Source organism: Phasianus colchicus, chromosome 19 (assembly GCF_987193195.1).
Source record: "Phasianus colchicus chromosome 19, bPhaCol1.hap1.1, whole genome shotgun sequence".
Taxonomy (NCBI): Eukaryota; Metazoa; Chordata; class Aves; order Galliformes; family Phasianidae; genus Phasianus; species Phasianus colchicus.
Window position 1 is genome coordinate 7,716,930 of NC_143454.1, and position 20,053 is coordinate 7,736,982.

At 50.0% G+C, this 20,053-nt stretch overlaps 1 protein-coding gene across 1 annotated transcript in view; it reads left to right on the plus strand.

Moving 5' to 3' along the window:
* Window positions 1–20,053, plus strand: part of PTPA (protein phosphatase 2 phosphatase activator) — a 29,923-nt gene that overhangs the window by 847 nt on the left and 9,023 nt on the right. The window contains exons 2-9 of the mRNA XM_031601688.2: window positions 1,060–1,160; window positions 2,462–2,548; window positions 7,260–7,385; window positions 8,123–8,240; window positions 9,726–9,825; window positions 10,814–10,938; window positions 11,426–11,526; window positions 16,030–16,137. Coding sequence (XP_031457548.1) covers window positions 1,060–1,160; window positions 2,462–2,548; window positions 7,260–7,385; window positions 8,123–8,240; window positions 9,726–9,825; window positions 10,814–10,938; window positions 11,426–11,526; window positions 16,030–16,137 — 866 coding nt within the window. The remainder of the gene's footprint in view (window positions 1–1,059; window positions 1,161–2,461; window positions 2,549–7,259; window positions 7,386–8,122; window positions 8,241–9,725; window positions 9,826–10,813; window positions 10,939–11,425; window positions 11,527–16,029; window positions 16,138–20,053) is intronic.

A 20,053-nucleotide genomic window follows, 5' to 3' on the forward strand; every position in this document is an offset into this window, starting at 1 on the left:
CAGCCTATAATAACGTCTCAAGGAGTTCCAGCGTGCAGCACTGTGCTGTGCGGTCGCTGAAGTGCTGCTCCTGGTGCTGTATGAAACCAGAATGGTCCCACATCTGAAAGGACACGGCTGGTTATTCTTTGAGCCAGTAGTTGTAGCACTGTGGGAGTGAGGCAAGGAATGTTTTTAGGAAGGATCCCCAGTACGTATTGGGGTTTAGGGAACAGCGGTGTTTTTAGAATGACCATTTCTTGCAATTAGAACAAAGGCAACTGCTGAAAGACTACGGGTCATGTGCTGAGCAGGCAGAGGCCTGCAGGTGTGCTGGGGTTCATATGATGAGCAGGGTGACCCTGATAGAATTCATATTAGCCCTTGGTTTCTTTAACAGAGGTCTGCTCTGCTGCCTCGTGCTGCTGGGTGGCCTTGTGTGGAGGCAGGAGTTGGACTCAGTGATCCTCGTGGGTCCTCTCCAACTGGGATAGTCATTGATTCTATGGTAAAAGTTGTGCTTACAGAAAAGACTGTAAACTGCCTCAAAATGATCTTTGTAGTGTCAATCTTTAAGGTGCTGCGTGCCAGCATCCTCAGTGCTTCTGGAATGGGGAACGCTGCTCTGGGCTGCCATCTACTGAGTTGCTCTTGTGTTGTCTGCAGGAATTGTCCTTAGGGGAATGCAGCTCAGGCATAGCACCCTGAGAACAGGTGGTTTGTCAGAAAAGCTTAGTGTGCTTTAGCAACACCCGAGGCTTGTTCACCCTAGAAATAGTGAAACTAGCTGGATGCTATCACTGCTAGCTCCTGCAGGCTTCTCTCTCTGAATGGGGAGCTCATCTTCAGTAGAGATAGTGAATGTAATGCAACCTTCTGAAGCCCTCAACTGTCCTCAAGGGAATGTTATTGAGAGGATACTGCTTGGCAAGCAGGACTTGGTGAGATAAAGGCACAGGCTGGGATAGATTTGTTTGCTTTCAGTCCCCTGGGACATTAATGTTGCTTTCTAAGAGAGGAAGGTTAGAAGATTGCTTCTCCTCCACTGCCTCTGTTTCACCTCTTTCTTGCATCTCCCAGGCAATTCAGAGGAGATGGCTCCTCCCCTCCAGCAGAGCTTCATGATCCCCAGAAAGGAGATAAACATGGTTTCTGACATGGGCAAGTGGAAGCGCTCTCAGGTATGTCTGTCGGTTCAGGGAAAACTGGTAAGTGCTTATTATGTTACAGTGGCAGCTGAGTCTGGACTGGTAACTGCCACTAGGTGTAAAGCAGGTTTGGGCAAGCCATGGGAAATTAATTGATGTGTGTTAAAGCAGGAGTCGCTGCCTGTTTGTAGGAAAATGACTTGGCAGCGAGGTGTGGAGTCTGGCAGTCAAATGCTCAGACAAAGGAGCCGGGGAGAGCCCAAAGGTTGAGGGAGATAAGAGAGGTGTAAGAATTATTACTGCTCCCTGCCAACGTGCCAAGTGGTAACTATTTCACCCCACATAACCTGTATGTTGTGATGTACCGGCTTTACCCAGCGCTGTTTGAACTCAGCTTGAATGTGATCTGGCTGTCTGGCCCTCTTACGACATCAGAGTGGGTTGGTTCCTGGTGCCTTCCCACCCTGCTGTACTGGAAAGGGCTCTAGAGCCAAAGCCTTCAATTTACTGGGTAATTCTTGTTTATAGTGTCTGTGGGGCTGGTGGAATAGGCAGATTCTCTGTTCTCTGCCTTTAAGAGATGGCAGCGATGGCCTAGACTTGTTTCTCCTGTTGGTTCTGCTGTTTAGGAACAAACTCTTGCTTAATGTCTTATGAGAAGCTTACAGTAGCCAGCTCTCTAGCAAAGCTGGGGATTGCAGTTCCCTTTATTAAATCTTCTGGGACTGAGGACTTGCTCCACTCTGGATTTCTGTGTGACAGGGTCCCAAGGAGCAAGAGTAGGCAGTGTGCTAGTCTAACCATTCCACAGACAGAGCTACTGAGCTATTCTGCATATGATATTTCAAAAGCAGCTCATATAAAGAGCACAGCATTGAGGAATTTGGGCTGTCTCCCACTTCTCCATCACGCATGTACACAGGAGGACAGAAGGAGAAAAGAGGAGATAATGACAGGTCTGGGAGAAGCAGTGCGGAGTGGGATGTTTGGACACCACAGAGAGTCTGTAGAGCCAGGGAGTGTGAATTTGACCTGATAAGAGGCAGGGAGCTGAGAGAAGGATTTCAGGGGCAGTGTGAGCTTTCTTAGAATTCTTCTCTCCATAATTTTTTCAGCAATGCAGAGTTGTTGGTGCAGTCACCATCTGCCTTCAAGGTCTGCCAGAAATAGCAATAACCTCACAGCAAGCCCTGTGCCCTGGCTGTCTCCAAGAAAGTAATGCTGTGTTCTGGGAAGGGTTCCCTTGGTGTGCAGGAGCACGATCATGCTGCAGTGCTTATTCAAACAGACTGTGGGTACTCACTGACACCTTGCTCTTTTGGATGTGTTTGCAGGCATACGCAGATTACATGGGCTTCATCCTCACCCTGAACGAAGGTGTCAAGGGCAGGAAACTGACCTGTGAATACAACGTTTCAGAGGTAGGAGGAGAGTTTAGATCTGCTTGTTTCTCCTTTTTTGCTGCTTTTGATTTATTTTTTTATTTTGGTCTCTACAACGAATATCTCCTAAGCAAGGGATGAGCTGACAACTTCTCTGGGAGAATAAATATAGTTGGGCTGTGTTTGGGGATGTAAATGTCAGCCTGTGGTGCTCCCTCCTGGAGCAGAGGCTCTCTATGCTTGCTGGTAGGAAATGGAGCGAGCTACAGGTGGACAGAAACTGGTGATGGAAAGGAAACTTCAGAAGGGATATGTTTTGGCCTTGATTTTATGGTCTGGCTTCAACCAGAGTTGTTTTGTAGATGTGATACTCTCCCCTGGCTGCAGCCAAAAGGCAGAGAAGTCCATAAAGCTCCTGCTTCTCCCACTGCCTCTCTGTGTGACCTCATCTAAGTGGTGCTGGGCCAGTTCTAATGTCCATTCACCTTGTCAGGGACATGGCATAGTGTTTTGGAGCCAGTGGGGATGCCAGAGGGGAGGGAGGGCATCTTCCCTGCTGCTGTTGCCCTCCCCCAGCCATGTGTATGACTGTTTTGAGGTCGCTATGGGTGCTGCAGTGCTGGCTGCTGGCTGTGTTTCCATGTTGCATGCTGAATTCTCCCTTGTTCCGTGTTGGAATGAGGAGATTCTTTGGTATCTATTTACTGTTTAAGCTTATCGCAGCTGTGCAAGACAGCTGGGAACAGTCTGGCTAGAGAAGATCTAGGTGGAATGGAAAGCAGACTGGGCCTGTGTGTTTATAGATTCATTCTTGTGTGGGAAGGCAGCCTACAACAGTCTTTAGCCTGGCCATTTATGTCTGGAACAGGCATGTAAAGTCCAGCCTTCCCTTCAAGGAGCCAATGTGTGAATGAGAAACTTTGCTTGTACTTCATGGGGGGGATATGGGATAACGAATGCCTCTCTAACAGGCTTTGTGTCCACCCTTTGTTCCTTTAATTCGATAGAATGTGCCATCAAATGCCACTCTTGCTTTCCACTGTTTGTATTTCACCTTTGAGTTTTGCCTTTGTCATAATCTTGCTCATTCATAGAGCAGTTCTAGGGAAACAAAGCATTAAAAATGAACAAAAGGAAGGAACAAAAAATCCCTCTTCTTCCACCCCCTCCAAGAGGCTGTCAGGCTGTGTCTGTGCAGCGGATCCCTCTTGGAGTGAATTGATCCACCCACAGCCCCAGTACAGGCAATAAACAAGAGATGTGATCCCAGCTGCTGGGGATGTGGCAGAGAACATGTCCCATTCCCCTCGCGTGGGGGAGAGCAATAACCCGTGACTGGAGGCACAGGTGGAGCATCCCCTGGGTCGCCTTGTTGATGAGGTTGCCTGTTCATGCAGGTTTGTTTGTAGATCAAACTGCTTATCTTTGCTTTTAAAAGCTCAGCCCCTTGTGGCCTCTGCTTGCATCTCTGCTCTGCTTTCTTCTCTTTTGCCCGTACCTGCTGCTGATGTGCTTTTGTGCTGTCCCATCTTCCTCCCTGATCAAATGCTGGAGATGCCTTCCTTTGGCAATGACCTCCTGGAATCCTTTCCGCTGAACGCGTATCCTCTGCGACTTACTGTATTGCTTTGCAAGCGTGGTCTGTTCTGCTTAGAAAGAGACAGCTTAATAGGTTCTGTGTGTCGGTAGCAAACAGTCTGCTGGAGTGAGAGCCTGGTCCTCTGGGGGCTGAGCCCCTTCTGATATTGGCTGAGCTTGCTCCTCTTCTGCTGAGAAATCTGGAGTTTTGCTGGAGACATGTGACGAGTAGCAGTAGCTGGGTGGCTGTGTAGGACTGTGGCATTGTATCTGGCAGGAGCTGTGTGACATCAGCAGGCTGTGACCTGCCTTCTGCAGGGAGTAATTCTCACACGGGATCCGTGCAGCGGGTGCTGGGCTGCAGCCTGCAGTGGGCTTTCAGAGCTGACTTTGCTCAGAGCAGCAGTGCAGCAAGGGGAGAGGTTAATGTTGGCTGTGCCAGGGGCAGACCTTCCCTTTAAGCAGCCACAGCCCAGCAGTACTGGGGAAACCTGGCTGGCCTCATGGCTTGCTCTGCTTTATAAAGGGAAGCAGCAAATGCTCTAATTTCAGCAGCTCCCCACCCTGGTAGGGTGCGAGTTGCCCCAGGATCAGGTTTGGTCCCTGCGGGCGGCCCTGGCTGCTCTGATGCCTCTGCAGCACCTCCTCCTGCCCCTGCTGGGAGTGATGCTGACAGGTCTCTGTTCTGCACGAGGCTCTGCAGCTCTCCTTTGGGACCGGCGGCAGACTCAGGGTCAAGGCGATGCGAAATCAGCACAACAGGAAGAGCAAAGAGAGCAAGGGGGGGTGCGGTGGCTGTCCTTGCTTTGATCACTGGAAAGGTAAAGCAAAAATAGAGCTTAAAAACCCAGCCAGGCAAAACAGGGCTGCAGTGGTGCTGATGGTTGTGTTCCCGTAAACCCCGCTGCTCCCCTCCCTCCCCCTGCTGGGGTCAGCCCCGGCTGCACAAGTTTCCTCTGCAGGACAATGGGAGCTGCTGCTTTTAATAACCCCTTTTCAAAGGGCCGTGAGCCCAAACTGAGCCGCATCTCTTTAATTATTTATTGGCACGGCTGAGCCGGCAGCTGGGTCCTGCTCACCCGCGTTCAGTGGGGCTGCGCTTTTTAATCCTTTTAAAGCAAGTGAGTGGGGAAGGGGAGGTTGGACTCTGTGCTCCCCGAGGCCTGCAGGCAGATCTGGGGAGGGGGAAGGAACCCGTCCTCAGCAACCATTTATCCAGGCAGCTCTGAGTGCTTGCTGAGAGGGGTTTGAAATACGGGAGCTGCTCATAATGAGCTGCTGGTGCCGGCGGATAAATCACCAGCACGATTTAATTATTTAATGCAACCCGGTGCTGAGGATGCTGTTGCTTAATTGGAGGGGAATGCAATAGCCAGGAAGGGATGGAGCTGAGTCTAAACCCGACCCATTGCAGTGGGGAGGTGCTGAGCTTCTGCAGCATTCTGGGCAGCATAGGGCTGAAGCAAAGAGGGCTGTGCTTTCTTGGTCTGTGCAGATCCTTGGCACAAGCGTGCAGCCTCCCCAGAGGACCTCTATCCCTCAGCACACTTGTGCTTTGGTCCTCTGCGTTCCTGGTGTGCTCAGGTGAGGTGTTGCCCTTCCTCTCAGCCCCTGGCCTTGCTCATCAGCCAAGTGCTGAAGTCCTGTGGAATGAGTGGATCCCTGTCCTTCCTGATCCCTGTCCCCACTCCCTGATCCCACCACATCCTGAGCTCTGAGGAGTGCTGCTGGAGGGATACTGTGCTGCTGTGAGGCTGTTTCTCATGGGTTCAGAGGGGACAGGGATTGCTGTCCAGTTTGGCCGTGCCTGTGTCTCCTCCCCACCCCCTTCAAGTAGCACTTCAAGGGCTGGAAACTTGCTGGTCTCGGCTCTTTCTTCATCCTCCCGGCAGGCAGCAGGAAGAATTGAACCACAGCCCAGGAGACCAGCCGGCTTCACACGGTCGATGCCTCCAGCAAAGTCAAACCAGCCGCTGCTTCTGCTGTCCTCTTTGTCCCCTTGAAGGAGGAATCTCCTCTTGAGACAGAGAAGCCTACATTGCCCAGGGCTTGGCCAGCTGCTGTGGCATCTGATGGCTCTCTGGCTGCTTGTATTTGGGCAAGGAGAATCCCAGACCCTCTGGCAGGCTCCATGGGTTGTCAGCAGAGCCTCCTAATAAAACTGCTTGAAGCTTCTTAAATAGTGGCCTACAGTGTGCTTGTGACACCATACTGTGTTGCCTGTGGCTCTCTGGATCTCGCTTCTTTTCCTTTGTGGCTGCTGGTGTGCCTTCTCCGGTCACTCTCTCCTAAATCATGCACACGTTCCTCACTTTTTCCTTCCAGCACTGGATGCAAGAAATCAGCTCTCTTTTCTTGCTGTTGTCTTTGTCTTCCCATCAGCATTGTTCTTGTACTGAGATGTTTTTCTCAGAACCCAGAGCTTCTCATCCTTGCTCTGATGAGACTGTTGGTGGGCAAGCCAGGCCGTCTCATCTTCGGGATGGACTGCATTTTGCCTATGCATTTTTGCAAGGTGTAGCATGCACTAGGTATCATGGGGTGGGAGCTGCCTTAGCAGTCTGGCTGGTGCAAGTTTGAAGCAATGTGGTTACTCCAAGAATGCTGAATTGAGATTTGGCCGTTGTGCTGGGTGCTGTACAAATGCAAACACCCTCTCTGCAAATCCTGCCTCCTGAGATGTTCCAGGACAGGATTAGAGGCCTTGAGAAGGGAAGTTTACCTACAAGACCACACAGCCACTGGTGTGACTGTATGGTACGTGCTATGTGGGGTACACAGGACCCTGAAAATGCAGAGACTGAGTTTTGTTGGAGATGCCTGAATCATGTGACACTTCCCTGCTATTCAGTCCTGCGTGTCCTACAGCTAGGAGCTTGCTTTAGCTCTTCTCCCTGAGGTTTTAGAGCATAGTGCTGTTGCAGCTGATGAAAGGCTGTGTGGGCGACTGGAGAGACTGCCTCAGGCTGGGCTTTGTACTGGGCTGATCTGAGGAGGGAGGGAGGATTGCCTGGCCCTTCTGCGTTTTGGGGGAAGTTGGCACATCCTGTTCCTGCTTTCCACCCTTGAGGAGGGCAGTGTGGGCTTCAACTATTCCAAGCCGGGGCAGAGGCCTGAGGGATTGCTGTGTTTCATGACAGACCATGACCCCTCATTTTTCTTCTCCCCATAGCCAATTGAAAAGCTGGTGGCTCTTCTGAACACCCTTGACAGATGGATCGATGAAACCCCACCAGTGGATCAACCTTCTCGCTTTGGGAACAAAGCCTTCAGGACTTGGTACGCCAAACTAGACCAGGTGAGCATGTCTTTCATGTACAATGTTAAATGCAGCTCCTACAGAAGGGCAGCATGTTTAGCAGGGACAACAGAATGATTCCATCATTGTGTGGCAAGCGAGCAGTCTACAAAGGAGTTGCGCAGATAAACTGAGAAGGATCCTTCTGATATATATCACTTACTCCTGATTTGTTGCTGTCTTCACCTCTTATGAGACCATATGGCCCACGTGAATGCTCTTTGATGAGTTTCCAAGTCCTGAATCAGCCTTTGGGGTCCTTCGAGCCCAAGGAAGACCTTTGCTTTGTAATTATTAGCGAAAAGATGACAGAGAAGATCAGAGGAAAGTTGTGAAACTGCTTGACATTCTTCAACTCAGAGTACATGCCCTTCACCAAGCTCTGGAGGTGGCACAGAGTCCTTTTGCAGGAATGTCCTTTTGCAGGTGGTCTGCTGCTCTGTTAATGCTTTGGTCCTGTGGGTGAACCAGTGGGTAACTGAGCTGATGTATCTTTTTTTTTCTTTTTTCCTCTGCAGGATACATGTGGCCTGGATGGATGTTAGGATAAGCTCTCCCAGAATAATTCCATTTCTCTGCTTCTAGAATAGGCAAATTCTCTCTGTTATTGCTGGCTCTTACATATGTAAGAGTGCACCATTAAAGCTCCCCCCCTGCATCAGTGTGTGAGCATTGTCTTGCCCTTGGGGACTGTGACAGATGTACACTCACTTCGGGGAGTCTTTTGTGTCTTCCAGGAAGCAGAAAATTTGGTGGCAACAGTGATCCCCAAACATTTGGCCAGCGCTGCACCAGAAGTGGCCGTGTACCTGAAAGAGTCCGTGGGGAACTCTACCCGCATTGATTATGGCACAGGTACCTGAGCATGCTCAGTGGCTGAGACTGCTCTCCTTTGGGTAGTGACCCTTTGGAGCCTGGTGCTGGGTGTATTTAAATATGTTTTAGCAAGTTTTCTCTGTGTCAGTTTGGTACAAACACTTTCTTCCTCACTCAGCATTCATTGTAGGTTGTGACACTCTTCACATGTCTCATCTGAGGAAACATGAATCGAGCTGTGCAGGCCATTCTGGGATGAACTGTAGGAGTAGCTTTACTGCATATAGCAATATTGCACAGCTGATCCACAACAGACAACTTAGAGGAATAAAATGTAATTGCTTATTTGGAAGTAAGGGGAAGCAAGGTCATAGACAGCAGGAAGTGTCTTGGGGTCTGGTGCTCCTTGGAGGTGACACTGCTGATTAGAGAAGGACTTTAAAGTCTGAACGTTGAAGCATTTTGTACCTGAGAAGATGCTGAATTGCAGGCTGGAGTAACCACTCTGGCTTCAGTTAGACCTAAATGCAGAATCTTTGGTTTGAAACCATGTGGTTACTGCATGCTTTGCTCCTCTGTCTGGAGGTGTGCTGAGACGGGTGCGCTAACCAAAGGTTACAAGGAAAGATGACTTCAGATTTGGGCAGGGAGGGGAAGAGGAGGAGGACTTGGGTTAAAGGATGAAGAGCTGGAAGTTGAGCAGTGTCTGCTAGGAAAGCTGCAGCTCACTGGCACCAGGGGGAGATGTTGTCTTTGGAAAGGGACCCAAAGGCATGGGTTTTGTCAGCTCAGGGAAGGAATTTCAGCGTTTGCTCCCCTCCTGTGTGTCCCAACCAAGTGTCCCAAGTGTTCTAGCTGAGGGTGACTGGAATATGGATGTACTTTGTTCCTACACTGGGAGCTGCACTTCTTTACCATGTGGAGCTGTTGATCCTGTACTTTTCCTAGTTCTGTGGTCCTTTCCACAAAAAGACATTGCTCTGATTTTGCTGGTTGTTTCTTTTCCCTGCTGTTAGCTGGAGGACCAAGCTGCAGAGGGTCAGCCAGAGATCCCAGTACCTTCTGGGACGGTCTGTTCCTGCCAGCATCATGGGATCTGCATCCTTCCGACACAGATATTTTTAAGTGGGAGGAAATCTGTTTACTTGCAGATGTGAAGTTCTCTCATATCCTCTGAGCAGACGACTCTGCAGTGCTCCATATCCCACTGCAGAGCTCCCAGGAAGGCCCTGCCTTGCTCCCAGCACTCCCACTTGGAGCTTCATTTCCTCAAGAACTTTTCTTTCAAAGTTAATAACCACCTTATGAATATCTGGAAGGCGTACTTTGGGTAGGTGCTGTGTGGGGATGAAATACTCTCAGCTCTTGTCGTAACAGGATAAGGCAGCACATTAGGGACAGCAGGCAGGGGCTTCTTCTGTGGGAATGTGCCTGCTTTGATTTTTGAAGAGCTGTTGTACTCACCATAAGGTTGTCTTCAGGATCAGAAACACCCATGTCACATCTCATTTCTTTTCACTGTAGGACATGAAGCTGCGTTTGCAGCCTTTCTCTGCTGCCTCTGCAAAATTGGTGTTCTCAGAGTGGATGACCAGATGGCTATTGTCTTTAAAGTATTTAACAGGTGAGATACCAGAAGGAGAAGGGCTGGAAATGTTGGGCCACATGAGGGCAGATCCTAGACACTGCCCCTTCCAGCTGTCTGAGATGTGTGAGACACTACCATGTGTTCTATACATCGTACTGCTCCTGTAGGTTGGGCTGATTGTGGCCTCTTCCTTCCACTCATCCACATCCATTTGGAAGTGAGAAACTATAAGGAGGTCCTCTAGCTGGGATATGACCTGCTTAAAACAAGGGCTTCTGTGTCTAGCTAAAGAACAGGGTGCTGGTGGGCTTGCTGGCCTACACAAGAAGGGCAAAGTGAAAAAAAAGTGAAGACAAACTTAGGAAACAGATGTGCTTTTTAATAGAGTATAGCACATCATCTGTTAGAGGCTGTGTGCCTTTCTGGAATGTTATTGATACTGCAAGAGTATTTGGATAAAGTTCTGTGATAGTCAGAAATATTTGGTCAGATGTTACATCTCTTCAGGCGTTAAAAAAAGTAATCTGTGAAGCTGGCTGGCCTCCACTGCTCCTCAAGATGTGTTTCCAGCCCAGGAGGTGGAGTTGGTCGTGATAAAACCACTGGACTTGGCATGTGGAGTCCAGAGATCTAATGCAATTTGCATCTCTGGCATGAAAACAGTCTCCTTCAATAGTACTTCCAGCTTTAATTTTCCACCTAGTTACAAAGGTTGGGAAAACTTGTTTGAAGAGAGGTGATGCTGAATGTTCATTGACTGCAACTTAATCGAAGTGGGCCTTGCTCTGGGAGCTCGTAGTTTTCTGTTAACTTGGACTGTTTGCTCCTTCCCAGGACCAACTTTTGGTGCTTATTCAGCTGTTAAACTTGATCCGTGCTTTTCTGTTGGGTTCAGAAGTGAGCATGGGGCCCTCCAAGAGTGGATGGTCTGTTTGGATCTCCCGTGTGAAGGCAGAGATCTGGATTTTGTGTCTGGAGTCCAGAAGAGAGCCTTGTCTGAACTCTTCCCTCTCTTTTGTCTCAGGTACCTAGAAGTGATGCGAAAACTTCAGAAGACCTACAGGATGGAACCTGCTGGCAGCCAGGGCGTCTGGGGCTTGGATGACTTCCAGTTTCTGCCTTTCATATGGGGCAGTTCCCAGCTGATAGGTACTAATAAAAATCTGCTCATGTCCCAGCCTGCCCTCTGCCCTGTCTGTCTAGGTTGCAAAGATAATGGGGCTTGAGACTGACTTTTAAATTCAAATGTGTCAGATTTGTGTGTAAGACAGCAGCACAGTTTGCTTGGGGCTTGGATTTTTTCTCTCAGGTTTCCAAATAAAGCTAGTTGCTTAAACCAGGAGGTGGAAAGCTTCCATGTACAGTACATCTGTCTTTGTTGCAATGACTACAATCTTTTTGAGAGGAGAGTCCTGTTTCTGGCACTAAAGTACACGTTTTCTGCCCTGGGGAGTTTACCAGTTTCACTGCTAAGGCATTGGAGGTGAGGTGGAAAGCAATAGCTCTGTGCTGATTTCTGAAAAGTTCTGGTGAGAGAGCCCTCGTGTGAAAGAGGGATGGGACAAAGCCTGACTGAATTTGGTCTCAGAAGGGGATGTCATGCAGGTTACTTTCTGTTGTCTTTTACTCTTTTCAGACCATCCAAATCTGGAGCCTCGACACTTTGTTGATGAGAAGGTGGTAAATGAAAACCATAAGGACTTCATGTTCCTGGAGTGCATCCTCTTCATTACGGAGGTGAGGATTTTTCCACAGGGAAGTTCTTCTCATAGTAGGCAGTTAACTCTGGCTCTGGTTTTCTCTTCCTCCTCTGTTTGCTGTAGTGGAGCTGGGCAGAAGAACACTGTTGCGTTTGAGGTGCTCTCCTTGAATGAGTTGAAACTGAAATATTGAAGGGAAAATGTGATTAGGGGAGATGGGCTGTGGATTGCTATTGAAGGGAGCTGTAACAAGAGCAAACAAATAGTCTTGGATCAGGCAGTGGGAACTTGGATGGAGAAGACTGGTGCTAGAAAGATGAAGTGGGAGCTGCAGAACAGCTGGGCTTGCCAAGATAACCTCCCTTCCCTCCAGTCCTTGGGCACTGCCTGGGCCTCCCTTTGCTTAGGGCAGACTCCCATACCTCTGTGCAGTTTGGTCTTCTCCGGATCAGAGCAGATTCTCCTTTAGATGTGTGAATAGTCCAAAGGAGAGACAGTGCTGAGGTTAGCCCACCTGTTATCAGGACCACTATCAGCAGCACATTTCTTCTCAAATTCTGTAAGGCCCTTGGGCTGCTGATATTCGGTGTGTTGCCATCCACCAGCACTGTTTCTAAATGAAGGGGTTTACAGTTTCCCTCAGCTGGCCATGCTTTTACTATCCACCTTGCTGCATGGTCCAGGCAGGGAAGTGAGAACCACGTGCTTTGTTGTGGCAAGGGATTTCCTGTCTGTGGCAAGGAGGAGTTGATGGGATTAATTTTGAAGGACAGAGTGCGGTTCTACCCCTTTGTTCTGTTTGCTTTTCCCCCTCCTTGCTTCCCTCATTTAGTAATTAAATGAGAAGGGAGGTTACAGAGCGTGAACTCAGCCTTTCATGTAGGAAATTTTCATAGGAACCTTTGGCCCAAACCCCAGGAGGTGCAGCATCAAGTCGTGCTGAATCCAGTAGGGTTTGTCGGTGTTCAGCGCCTTGCAGGATTTAACCTTCAGTCAGAGCTAAATTGTGCTGTGGATGGTGAAGAGACTGAGCTGAGGACAGGAAATCCTGCTTCACCCTCATGGGAAGTGGGAGCAAAGATGCATTTTGTTTTCTTCATCTGTACTATCCAGACAGAGCACTGGCCTGTTAAAAATGTAAGAGCATGCAATTCTTCACGTGTGCAGAGGGTTCTGCAGTACACAGATTTCAGGTACAGTTTAAAATACACAGCACCATACTGCTTCAGGTCACTCCACTTTTGCTTGCAGAAAGGTACCTTGGTACCTTTTCAGTAGGCGTTTTTAATAAGTGATTTCACTTCTCTTTTGCACACTTACTCAGGATCATGGAGTTTTTTCTATTGAGTTCCTCAGTGCCACCTGGTGGCAGGGAAGCTTCCTCTCTGCTGTGAGCCACTGAGAGATTGCCACAAGCTGAATTATCAAACTTGTTATATTTGCAATCCATATTCATGCAAGCCCTGTTTTTTAAATTATTTTTTATTTATTTTTTTTTTTAAGATTTGCTTTTTAAAATGGGATTTTTCTCCTTCAAATGCCCAGAAAGTTTGTTCCTGCCACCAGGGGGGGCTGGGGCCGCCATGAGTTCTGCTTTCTCTCCAAAATCAACAACAAAACAAAAATAGCAGGGAGAAAAAGGTACAAGGGATTAATGATTTTAATAAATGAATGACATTTTTTCCTTCTGAGCTATTCATCTGAAAACAGCTCTCCCGTAAAGGTGTAGAGCAAATAGCAAACACTGCAGCAGTTCCCATAGTGGGTCTGGTAGGTTTTACCAACCTGAGAACAGGTTTTGTTTCAGCAAGCTATGACCAGGTTATGTTGTTTTCTTTCAACCAAGAGAATATTCTCTTGAGCAGATATTTTTTTCTCAGCCTCTGGGTGACGTTTCAGGGATATGAATGTATGCCGTGGTGGTGTTTGCCACGTGTATATTTAAACCTCAGACTCTTAAAGTAACAGGGAGATGATGTCCAGTTTGAACCTGCTGAAACCTCCGCCCTGCAGTGCAACCCTGCTGCACATGGAATGGTAGCAAGCTTTATGCAAGCTGACCTGTTGTTGGCTAACCTGAGGGGTGTTCTTAATGCTTGGTCCTTGAACGGGAGGCTTATGGAGGTGGCTAGAGCTTGAGCTACCTGCTGTCACCTTGTTCTGCTGAGGCAGGCTGCAGGGAGATGCCCGAGGGTGTGAGGTTGGTTTGGAACCATCCCAGCATGTGATGGAGCCAGCAGTGCTGCTGCCATGGTGGGATCCTGCCTGCTTCTGTGCTCTGAATGCAAGGAAGGGTTCTGGGGATTGCAAAAACAGCGTGGATGCTGTCCTTGCACAGCATGGGACAAAACCCAGAGCAGAGGCTGCCAGCTCCTGTCCCTGCTGAAACCAAAGCCTGCTGAAACCGTCGCCTCCCCAGGCACCTTCCTTCAGGAGACGTGGGGAGGCACGAGGCGGCCGGGGCCGTGTTGCTTTAAGAGCCCAGGGCAGGCAGCAAGAATTTCATCTTCAATCTGGCTTCTAAATTTGGAGGTTTGGGAAGGGAGGGCTCGGGTTTCGGCTGGAAGGGAAGGAGCTGACAGGAAAGCACAGCTTCAGCCGTCCCCCTCCCCCAGTTACTGACAGAGGAACCATTTACAAAAGGCTGATTCTCTTGGGAACTGAGAGGCAGGAACGCAGCGTCTGTGAGTAATTTCCTGCTCAATATGGCTGCTCTGACTCACTCCGTTCCCCTGGGGTCACTGCGGGACTGCAGCGCGCTCGCTGCCGCTCTCGTTCCCCCCATCTCGCTCTGTTTCTCTCCCTCTTCTCCCTTTGTGGGTGGAATGAGCTCATTTTCTCCCTCATCCACTTTCTCCCCTCCGCCCCACTTTGAAACAATAGCCATGCCTCCCCTTGCTGGGCACGCAGGGTCCAGTGGGCTGCGGTCACAACTGTGCCAGGAGCTTATGGAGCCAGCAGAGCTGGAGCATGGGGCCGGCTGGCTGAGCTGGCTGCCCCCTGATAGTCTGCTGCAGCTCAGGAATGGGGAGGAAAGCAAAGCACACATGTGAGGGCTGCTGCAAGCTGCGCCATACGAAGGATGGCAATGCTGGAGGAAGGTTTGGCATCAAAATGCATTATCAGCAAATCAACCTCACCAGGGGAAGCTCTGCCCACTGAGCTGCCCAGCACATGGGGCTCAGCCACGCGCGTGCTCCCTGCTCCCCTGCCACGTGCAGCCTGTAGTGTGGTGCCCGCCAGTGCCAAATCCTCCTGCCTGATGGCACGCCGGCTCTGTCAAATGATGTTGTGCTTTGTCTATCTGCACGTTTCATCTTGTATCTGCAAGAGAAGCATACACGGCAGAGGGGAGCAGGGATGGCTCGGTGGCTCATCACTCATTCCCCTGCCCATGAGAGTGATAGAGAGGAATGGGGACAGGTCTGTGCAAAACAGCTGCAGCCCGAGGTCAGCCTGTTTGAAGCATGTTATCCTCCAGGTAATGTTTTTTTTTTCCCCCTCTCTTTTTTTACTGCCAGCTGATGCCATGCAGACCTTGCAGAAGGGCAGCAGCAGTTTCCCAAAGCGAATTGAGCAACCTCGCTTCCTTTTAGAGCACTTGTGTTTGGAGGCTGTTTTCCCACCCTCATGCCAGGCCTCTGTGTGCGTGGAGGGAAGGAGTTGGTTGTTGGAGCTGAGAGCAAGAGTCCAAGAGATTCCTCTTCCCCCATGCTCCTTTCTAGCGTGAGCTTCGGCCTTGTGGTTTCTGATGTCATGGGAACTTTGCTCACTCAGAGAGGCTGCGTTATATTTCTTTCTCTCCCTGAGGGTCTGTTTTTGTTCGTGGAGAAGAAGAGAGAGAGCTACCAAGGGAATCTGCATGCAACCATCCCTGATTGCAGCTTTTCCCTTGTCCTCCCTCCTCCACACCCCTCTTCCTGGGAGGAGAAACGCCAGAGTGCTTAAACAAAAAAACACCCTGAGGTGTGCGGCCGCAAGCAAGCAAGCTGCAGCTCTGGAGCAGTTTGGAGTGGGGCTTCAGTGGGTCTCCTCCTCTCCCAGGTGTGGGTCAGGGCTGCTGCTGACCTGCACTGCCCTCTGCATACGGGGAAGGCAGCAGTGGTTGTCTGTGCTGCTTGTTGATTATCTGAATGGGGAATGAGTCATTTTCTTGGAAAGCCCAGCAGTGCTGAACAGGGAGGTTTCTGGGTAGAATTGGAACAGCGTTAAGCCAAGCTCTACTTGGAGGGAGAATAGAACTTATGTGGGGTTTTATAACACAGCCATTAACAGGGAGGTGTGCATAGGAAGGTTTCATTAGAGAAGTGTGGCAGGAAAAGGCTTAATTTCATCAGGGAGGTGGGGAGATGGAGCACCATGGCTTCGTGCGCTGTGGCTGCAGCGGGAGGGAGGGAAGGAGGGAGGGACGGCACGGTGGGGTGGCTGGCGTGTGGCTCACAGGGCTGGTGGGAATGTTAGCTTGGTGAGTGTGAGTCACCACTGGTGCACAGCTCCTGCATGGCCCCGCTCCTCAGCCTTGCTCTCGGGTCTCTTTCAGATGAAGACAGGCCCCTTCGCTGAGCATTCCAACCAGCTTTGGAACATCAGTGCCGTACCCTCCTGGTCTAAGGTCAACCAGGGCCTCATCCGCATGTACAAGGCAGAGGTGAGCACTGTGGGTGGGTAGGGGGAGGTTGGTTCATGCTTGCCCAATGGCCACACGGGTCCTTGTGTCTGCTTTGCTGTGAGTCAGCTCTTTGCTGCCTGCACCTCGTGCCTATTGGTGCAGGGGCCTGTCACAGCCAGCTGTGCTCCTTGCTACGTGGCTCAGAAGAAGGTGCTGCTGGCCTGAAGAAGGCTCCTGCCTGCACAGTGTTTGCCACAAACCAGTCCCAAAACAGCCCTTCTTTCAGACATGGCTTTTGCCAATTCTTATCGTTCCATAGTACAAGTCTCAGGTCTCCAAGTTAGGACCAATACTTTGACACACTCATTCTTCTGATTTCTACACTGCTGTCTTCCCAGCTGCAGAAGATCCAGTTTAAATCTCCATCCCATGTTTCAGGAGCACCAAAGCAGGTTGAATGCCTCCTGCCCATCTCTGTTGGCTTTGAGTCCTGTCCACGTAGTACACCAGACCAGTGAAGCACAGCCTCCAGTGGGGCTTGGTGGTTCTCCATGGGTTCTGCAAGCTTTCCTGGCAAGCCCTGACTGAGAGAACTGGGCAATTTTGGCTGTCCCTTATCTCCTTCCTGCTCGAGCTAACCCCGAGCTTAGGAAGGCAGGACAGGAACTGCCACATCTGGGCCTTCTGCAGGAACTGGCTGAGAAGCAGCGTCTCTGGCTGGGGAGGCCAGCACTGTGCTGGCCCTTCCGGAGCAACGGATTACACAGCTGCCCACTGTGGGAGGTGCATCAGTCCCCTAGGGTAGGGCTTGAAGGAGCTATTCCTGCACCCTGTGGTCTCTGCTCGAGCCAACCATGCTCCTGTTTGTTGCTGGGACGTGGGGCAAAGGCTGGGCGGGCAGCTGTAGCGCACAAAGGGGTTAACTGTGCCGAACTTGGTGCACTCCCTCCCCCAGTCCTTCCTCTGTGCTTCACATCCTGTGTTTAGGTTCCAGGCCACATACCTCTCTAATCTGCGAGGTGTCACTCCCAGGCCCGCTGGCTCCTTCCGTCCCCAGCTCAGCTTTCCTTCCAGCTTCCAGAAGGAGAATAGGGCTGGGGGTCGACCCCCAGGGGGTCCCTCTGTGCTGCCCCTCTGGATCTGCCCTGGCTCGGAGCTTCATCACCACTGCCTTCCTGGGAACCCTGAACTGGAGGCTCTGGTGTGAGAGAAAGGGGTCTCAGGGGGAGCCCCCAGTCCTGAGAGCTGAAGGGCTGTTGCCTCCTCCACAGCACTGCCTTTGATCTTCCCTCTCCTTTGGGTATCCCCCTGGCACCCCATGTTGTCCTGTGCTGTTTGGGTGCCCAACGTGCCCTGTTACTGCTTGGTTGGTTCCTTCTGGAGCTTGGCAGGGACATGCCACAGTGCAAGGGCACGTTTACTGGTGTTTTGGGGTCACTGTGTGCTGGCAGTTTTACCTGGCCTTCTGTGGACAGTACAACTCTGGGAATCCATTAGGGCGTGGGAGAGGCCAAGGTGCACCCATGACATAGTCTTTTTTATGTTAAATAGCAGATGACATTCTCTGTGGGAATGCTGAACCTGATGCTGGTGGGTTTTTAGAAACGCCTAGAAATGTGGCTGTGTTGGGGGAGAATATGGAAGCTGCTGGGAAGAGTAACAGCACAAATTTAGGGTAAGGTATGGAAGACATTGAGTGAGCTGAACTGCTGTGTGACTTCAAATTTAGCTTGTTGCTCCAAGAGCATTTGTAAATCTTAAAGGACTGATCTTAAGTGTATGGTCTTCATGCAGCAGTGTTTTGTCCTGGCACTGCATGGTGCCTACATTCACTTGGATGGAGAAACTTACTGGGGAGTTCCCACTGATTTTTGGTATCTGCTTAGGGGAGCCTCCCACCCCACTGTCATCTCAGCCAGTTCCTGTCCAGCTGGGGAGGAAAGGTGAGCGTGGACATCACCTTAGAATCATAGAATTAGTGTCTGCTGGATGTTCCCAGCTGCGTTGCCTTCACCTTTGCTGTCTTTCTCTAATTAGGCATTGCCAATGTTAGCAGAAGATAAGTAAGCCAACAGCCCCACATACTGTCACAAAAGCTGTTTGCCTCGAGCTCAGTGAAGATCTGTGACAGTACTTGGGGTTGGAGGGAGGGAAGAGGAAAAGTTTGGGTTTATAACTTTTTTTTTTTGTCTAGCTGGCTAATGTGAGAGCAAGATTTTCTCCTCACCCCCTTCTTCCTACTGCATCTTCACCCTCTGATCACACACTGTAATTAGATGAGATGCAATCCAGGATGGAGTCTCCAACCAACAGTGTGTCAGTGACTGGGAAGTGCTCAGTGCTGACTGCTTTTGTGCAGAGGCAGCAGGGCAAAAGGCTCAGTCGCTTGGAGCAGACCAGCAGAAATCAGATGCTCACTCATAAACCACTCTTGCTTGGCAGAAGTGCAGCAGTTCCCAGGTCTGGTTTGTTTAAAATGCAGTGTGAATGCTTTGGCTCTTCTCTGTCCCCTCTATGGGATGACTTTAAACAACCAACACAATGCTTAAGCACATCCATGTGCTCTTGCCTGGATCCATGCACTCTGGGATGCTGGTTACAGGGTCTGTGGACAGAGAGTAGATTCAAGGCAACATATCTTCTGCTCCATGCATTTATGAAATCTCAAATGTGTCTGTAATATAAATATAATGGGTGCAGAAGTGTTAGCTTGGAAGTGCAAGGGCTTTTCTTATTCTCTCCTTCAAAGGCAAGTGAAGAAGTCGACAGAATAGAGTGTGGTTAAAGCAGCAGCCTTGATGTTTTTCCCCTGAGCCTGCTTTTGAGTCTCCTGACCTTTCCTTCTCCACTGCAGTCAGATGGGAAATACTTTCCATTGTAACTAATCTAGTCCCGGTTCCATCTTTAAAGGTTGGATATGATGCAGGAATTTACTCCCCAGTTGAGTCTCAAGCCAGGACTTCGGCACAATTGGGATGACAGGAAGAAGGGAATAAGCTTGTCCCCTCTGTCAAGCCTAGTATTGGCTGCATCAGTTTCACCTGCAGGTGACACAGGAGTGTCCTGTCTCCTGGAGCCTTTAATAACACAGAGAAATTGTCCTAGCCCTGATAGAGGGAGAAGTTTCTCTGCTCATCTCTCCTTGTGCTGTCGGTGTGTTAAATGGGGAGGATTCTTGCTCTTCCCATTGGGGGTAAAGTCTTTCCATCAGGAGTCCAAACCAGTCAGGTCTTCTGTGGGACTTCTTGGAACCAGTTGGAATGACATTTTCAGCCATCAACATCTCCAGTATTCATTTCTCTCAATTATTGCTTCACGTCACTGCTATCCTGTGCTGTTTCCTCTGAGGATTTGCTGGAGTGGTTGTGCTGGGAAATGCTGGCTGCTCTGAGCCTTTGGGAAGTGTTTGGGAAGCTCAGAAGGTGATGTGCCCTAATTGTAGCAGGACTTGCTCCTTCCTTCTGCTGGACACGATGTCCCATGTAGAAGAGTAGTCCCCATTGCAGCACAGTGAGGAGGTCTGCAGCCCTTCTGGTCAGCACAGCCCTGGGTAATGTGGCTGATCTTAGTGTAGATCTAGCTATTGAATTGATGCACACATGCTGCTGAAGTTTGTGTGGATGTGAATCCATTCCATGCTCTGCATGAGTTTTTGGGCAGTCTGAATCTGTGATGACTCAAAGAATAAAGCCCTGAGCAGCTCTGACAGGCACGTTTTGGAAAACTTGGACGTGGTCTTTGACAGCAGTTGCTGGTCTTCCTGCTGTGGTGGGGAGGAGAGCAGAAGGGATGTTCCTGTTCCAGCACAGAGCCCATCTTAGCTGGAAAAAGCAGCTCTGAGCTGAGCTGCCTCACTGGGGGTGTGTGAGATTGATCTGTGATCCTTGCTCCTATCGTTACTCTCTGATGGGAATGGGAATTCTAGGAGTGAGGGATTTTTGGGGATAGGATCGCA